Source organism: Asterias amurensis, chromosome 15, assembly GCF_032118995.1.
Source record: "Asterias amurensis chromosome 15, ASM3211899v1".
Classification (NCBI taxonomy): domain Eukaryota; kingdom Metazoa; phylum Echinodermata; class Asteroidea; order Forcipulatida; family Asteriidae; genus Asterias; species Asterias amurensis.
Window position 1 is genome coordinate 1,840,913 of NC_092662.1, and position 6,558 is coordinate 1,847,470.

A 6,558-nucleotide genomic window follows, 5' to 3' on the forward strand; every position below is an offset into this window, starting at 1 on the left:
TATTATTATTATTATTATTATTATTATTATTATTATTATTATTATTATTATTATTATTATTATTATTATTATTATTATTATTATTATTATTATTATTATTATTATTATTATTATTATTATTATTATTATTATTATTATTATTATTATTATTATTATTATTATTATTATTATTATTATTATTATTATTATTATTATTATTATTATTATTATTATTATTATTATTATTATTATTATTATTATTATTATTATTATTATTATTATTATTATTATTATTATTATTATTATTATTATTATTATTATTATTATTATTATTATTATTATTATTATTATTATTATTATTATTATTATTATTATTATTATTATTATTATTATTATTATTATTATTATTATTATTATTATTATTATTATTATTATTATTATTATTATTATTATTATTATTATTATTATTATTATTATTATTATTATTATTATTATTATTATTATTATTATTATTATTATTATTATTATTATTATTATTATTATTATTATTATTATTATTATTATTATTATTATTATTATTATTATTATTATTATTATTATTATTATTATTATTATTATTATTATTATTATTATTATTATTATTATTATTATTATTATTATTATTATTATTATTATTATTATTATTATTATTATTATTATTATTATTATTATTATTATTATTATTATTATTATTATTATTATTATTATTATTATTATTATTATTATTATTATTATTATTATTATTATTATTATTATTATTATTATTATTATTATTATTATTATTATTATTATTATTATTATTATTATTATTATTATTATTATTATTATTATTATTATTATTATTATTATTATTATTATTATTATTATTATTATTATTATTATTATTATTATTATTATTATTATTATTATTATTATTATTATTATTATTATTATTATTATTATTATTATTATTATTATTATTATTATTATTATTATTATTATTATTATTATTATTATTATTATTATTATTATTATTATTATTATTATTATTATTATTATTATTATTATTATTATTATTATTATTATTATTATTATTATTATTATTATTATTATTATTATTATTATTATTATTATTATTATTATTATTATTATTATTATTATTATTATTATTATTATTATTATTATTATTATTATTATTATTATTATTATTATTATTATTATTATTATTATTATTATTATTATTATTATTATTATTATTATTATTATTATTATTATTATTATTATTATTATTATTATTATTATTATTATTATTATTATTATTATTATTATTATTATTATTATTATTATTATTATTATTATTATTATTATTATTATTATTATTATTATTATTATTATTATTATTATTATTATTATTATTATTATTATTATTATTATTATTATTATTATTATTATTATTATTATTATTATTATTATTATTATTATTATTATTATTATTATTATTATTATTATTATTATTATTATTATTATTATTATTATTATTATTATTATTATTATTATTATTATTATTATTATTATTATTATTATTATTATTATTATTATTATTATTATTATTATTATTATTATTATTATTATTATTATTATTATTATTATTATTATTATTATTATTATTATTATTATTATTATTATTATTATTATTATTATTATTATTATTATTATTATTATTATTATTATTATTATTATTATTATTATTATTATTATTATTATTATTATTATTATTATTATTATTATTATTATTATTATTATTATTATTATTATTATTATTATTATTATTATTATTATTATTATTATTATTATTATTATTATTATTATTATTATTATTATTATTATTATTATTATTATTATTATTATTATTATTATTATTATTATTATTATTATTATTATTATTATTATTATTATTATTATTATTATTATTATTATTATTATTATTATTATTATTATTATTATTATTATTATTATTATTATTATTATTATTATTATTATTATTATTATTATTATTATTATTATTATTATTATTATTATTATTATTATTATTATTATTATTATTATTATTATTATTATTATTATTATTATTATTATTATTATTATTATTATTATTATTATTATTATTATTATTATTATTATTATTATTATTATTATTATTATTATTATTATTATTATTATTATTATTATTATTATTATTATTATTATTATTATTATTATTATTATTATTATTATTATTATTATTATTATTATTATTATTATTATTATTATTATTATTATTATTATTATTATTATTATTATTATTATTATTATTATTATTATTATTATTATTATTATTATTATTATTATTATTATTATTATTATTATTATTATTATTATTATTATTATTATTATTATTATTATTATTATTATTATTATTATTATTATTATTATTATTATTATTATTATTATTATTATTATTATTATTATTATTATTATTATTATTATTATTATTATTATTATTATTATTATTATTATTATTATTATTATTATTATTATTATTAAGAAGTTTATTTTATGCTATCTACGATACATCCTACAGAGCCGGATCCAGACTCTGGATCTGAGGCGCTTAAGGGGTGATGTTATTTAAATGACAGAATTCTACGTAGTATGTGAGCTGTGCCGAGGAGTGCAATCTTCTGGACTAAGTTGATGCTTATGCTGCCAGGGATACGTTCAATGAATTTCTCCAGTCCTTTCTTTACTAGTCCCAGAGCTCCGATGACCACTGGGATTGTCTCGGTCTTCATACTCCACATTCTGCTAATCTCGATCTCAAGGTCTTTGTATTTAGACAGCTTCTCGGCAACTTTAATTGAGGTGTTTCGTTCGGAAGGTATTGACACATCAATTAGTATACACCTCTGGTCTTTCTTGTCCTTGATGATGATGTCGGGTCTGTTGGCTTTAATCTCTTTGTCAGTATGGATTGGCATGTCCCAGAGGATGGTGACTACATCATTCTCTGTGACCGTTGTCGGCTGATGTTTGTACCACTCCCCTGTCGTCTCTATGTTGTAATGCCTGCAAATTTTCCAGTGAAGGTACGCCGCTGTCTTATTGTGTCGATGAATATACTCCGTCTTCGCCAGCTCTGGACATCCAGAGATAATATGGTCTACGGTTTCTTCATATTTTCCGCATATCCTACATTGTGGGTCTATTCCATCTTTGATGATGCGATGGTGAAATGATCTGGTGGCGAGACTCTGGTCTTGGGCGGCAATGATAAGGCCCTCCGTCTCTGCTTTCAGCCCGGTGTTTTTAAGCCATTGGTGTGTCTTCAGTTGGTCAACATCTGCTTCTTTCGTCCTTTTTGGATACTTCCCGTGCATTACCTTGTCTTCCCAGGTTTTCTGTAGTTGTTCATGACCCTTGGTTTTTGCTGTCTTCTTTACTCGCTTTGTATAGATAGTTGTTGCTTCATTATCTGATGGTGTGATTTCTGAGTAGTCAAGTTCTCTTTTGAATTTTACTGCTTCTTTTTTGATGGAGTAGAGCTTTTTCTTGTCATCATGTTGTTTCACTATTTGGAGGAGTGGGTCATTAGTTTTCGTCAGATAAGCATCTAGACCGATTGTGGAGGTTTTGAAGGTCAGTTCAAGCTGGATCAGGCCACGTCCTCCAGTTGATCTTGGCAGGTACATCCTGTCAATGTCTGCTTTTGGATGGTGCATCCTGTTCATGGTCATTATTTTTCGTGTCTTTGCATCCATCCTCTTAATCTCCGACAGTTTCCAGTTGATGATATTGAAACTGTACGATACTACAGGTATTGCAATGGTGTTGATAGCTTCAAATCGGTTGGCTGCATTAAGTTCACTCTTCAGTATTATCCGCACTCTTCTATAATACTCTTTCCGGACCTTCTCCTTCATGGCTGAGTGTTGTATGCCGTTACCTTCATTTATTCCAAGGTATTTGTATGTACCCTCTTGGTCCATCTCCTTGATTTTAGTGACAGTGTCAATGTCTAGGTCTGTTGTTTTGGTGAGTTTTCCCCTTATGAATGTGGCTTTGGCACACTTATCGAGTCCGAACTCCATCCTGATGTCGTCACTGAAGGTCTTCACAATGGTGAGCAGACCCTTTTGCTGGTTGTCATCCTTGGAAAATGTCTTGAGGTCATCCATGTAGACAAGATGGTTAAGTTTGCCATTTTCGGATGTGTATCCGTAACTACTGTTGTTCAGCAGGTTGCTAAGTGGTGCTAGCGCTAAACAGAAAAGTAGTGGTGATAGTGAATCTCCTTGGAAAATCCCGCATCTAATGTTAATCGGTCTTGATGTTAACGACCCTTCTGCATGGTGGAGATTCAAGGTGGTTTTCCAGTTCATCATGCTTGCTGTGATGAAGTTGACAGTAGTTGGACATATTTTGTAGATTTCAAGGCATTTTCTTATCCAGGAATGAGGTACACTATCAAATGCCTTCTTGTAGTCAATCCACGCTGTTGATAAGTTTTTTTTCTTAAATTTGGCTTCTTCCATTACGGTTTTGTTGATCAGTAGCTGGTCTTTGCAGCCATAGCTTCCTTTCCTACACCCTTTCTGTTCTACTGGTAGCAAGTTGTTTTCATCAAGGAAGCTATACGTCCTCTCTGTTAGGATGGAGGTGAGGATTTTGTACATTGTGGGCAGGCAGGTGATTGGTCTATAGTTCTTAGGGTTCCGAGTCTCTTCCGACTTTGGAAGCAGGAATGTAGTTCCTCGTGTCAGCCATTCGGGGCATTTCTCTGGGTGTTTGACTATGTCGTTGTAGGCCAATGCAAGATCTTCGTGGATGCTAGGCAAGTTTTTGATCCAGAAATTCGCAATTCCGTCTAATCCCGGTGCCTTCCAGTTATTGGTTTTATTGATAGCTGCAGTGGTCTCAATGGTGTTTATATCTGACCATTCTTGGCTCGTTACATCTGTGTATTGGTCCTGTTGCTGTTGGATCCAGGTAGCTCGGACGTTATGCATTTTGTTGTTTTCAAGGATCTTACTCCAAAACTCCTCAACTTCTTCTATAGTGGGTGGCTCGGTGACATCTATCTTCTTATTGCTAAGCTCACGGTATAATTTCTTTGCATCTTCTTTAAAGATCTTGTTTTGCCAAAAGAACTTGCTCCTTTTGTCAAATCTTCTGAGTCTATGTGCCTTTGCTTGGATCCGTTGTTTGAGTATTTCTTTGGCAGTTGATATGTCTTCCTTACATTTGATTTTAAATTTTCGTTCCAGATGTTTTCTTTTCCTGTCTTTGATGTTGGAATTCCGTTCAACTTCACTCAGGAGTGATAGTTGTCCACGTAGTTTCTTAATCTCCTTCTCTATGTTCTCCTTCCAAACAGGCTTCCTTCTCTTCCGCTTCCGTTCTTGCCTAGGTTTCTCTCCCACTGTGTCTGCAATGGTTGAGGCGGCTGCATGTATGAGTTGGTTTATCTCTGTTATGTTCAAAGGTCTCGTCATCTCACCTGTGATATTTTGGATGGCTTCATTGGCGAGTCTAAGGACTTCTATGGATAGGTTTTTCTTTATTTTTGGGATTCGTGGTCGTTGTTTGAAAGACGTTTCCTTCAGTGTTTCAAATTTCTGCTTTATGTTGTTTATCATTTCGTTTAACTTTACATTGTCTCCTTCTTGGGTAGTCTCTGTTTGGTGTTGTGTCAATGGGGGGTAAACAGTGGCATTTCCTGTTGGTTCTTCTTCCTCAGCAGCGGTAGCTATCTCATCTGGATTGTCACTAACTATATCGTTGTGGTTGATGATGCTCACCCTTATCTTTACTCTGATGTTTTCAAGTTCCATTTCTGTTAGACGTTGTTTGGATACAATGTCACGTCTAACGTTAGAGAGTTTGTTAGCATCTAGATTCAGTCGATCTGCTGGGTGTTTTTTTCGCCAGATATTGTAGGCGGCTTTGGTTGTTGATGTCTCAGTCGGGTTTAGAGAAGCGGTGTAGAATGCTTCCATAACATCTTTATACTCTTCCCGGGACCATTTGTTTCTTGTGACTTTTTTCGGGTTTCCAGTGGTTGCACATAGGGGGCCATTTTGAGGTGCGTCCTCTGCATGGGGTTCCTCTAGTACTTGGTGGGTAGAGCTTGTTCCAGCAGCATACTTTTCGATCCCAATCTGGTTCCTCACTGGAGATCGCGGTCCACGTTGACCCGCGTGACGACCGATGCGGTTTGTTGATCTGGTAAGTTGGAGTGGCGTATTGTTACTAGCTGTCGGCAGGGCTCTTTCGGTGATTGGTATAGCTGGGTTGCCAAACATGCGTTGCCTGGTCCGCCGTGACATGGGCGAAGGGGGTTGAACTTCTGCGCTCATTATTATTTTGTAAGTTACGTCAACAAAGGCAACACTACAAATCGTTGTGCGTAGATCTTTGCTTCTGCGTCGTTATGGGAGTTCTAAGGCGATGCGTTAAAGGCGCGGGCGTTGTGTTGTCCCGCACCGAACAAAGATGCACCACCGAATTTAAATTTGTAGTGTA

At 26.4% G+C, this 6,558-nt stretch overlaps 1 protein-coding gene across 1 annotated transcript; it reads right to left on the reverse strand.

Moving 5' to 3' along the window:
- Positions 1-2,660: 2,660 nt before the first annotated feature.
- Positions 2,661-6,392, reverse strand: LOC139948378 (uncharacterized). Its single transcript, XM_071946518.1, has one exon. It carries the CDS (start codon positions 6,390-6,392, stop codon positions 2,661-2,663), a length of 3,732 nt encoding a protein of 1,243 aa, XP_071802619.1.
- Positions 6,393-6,558: the final 166 nt, after the last annotated feature.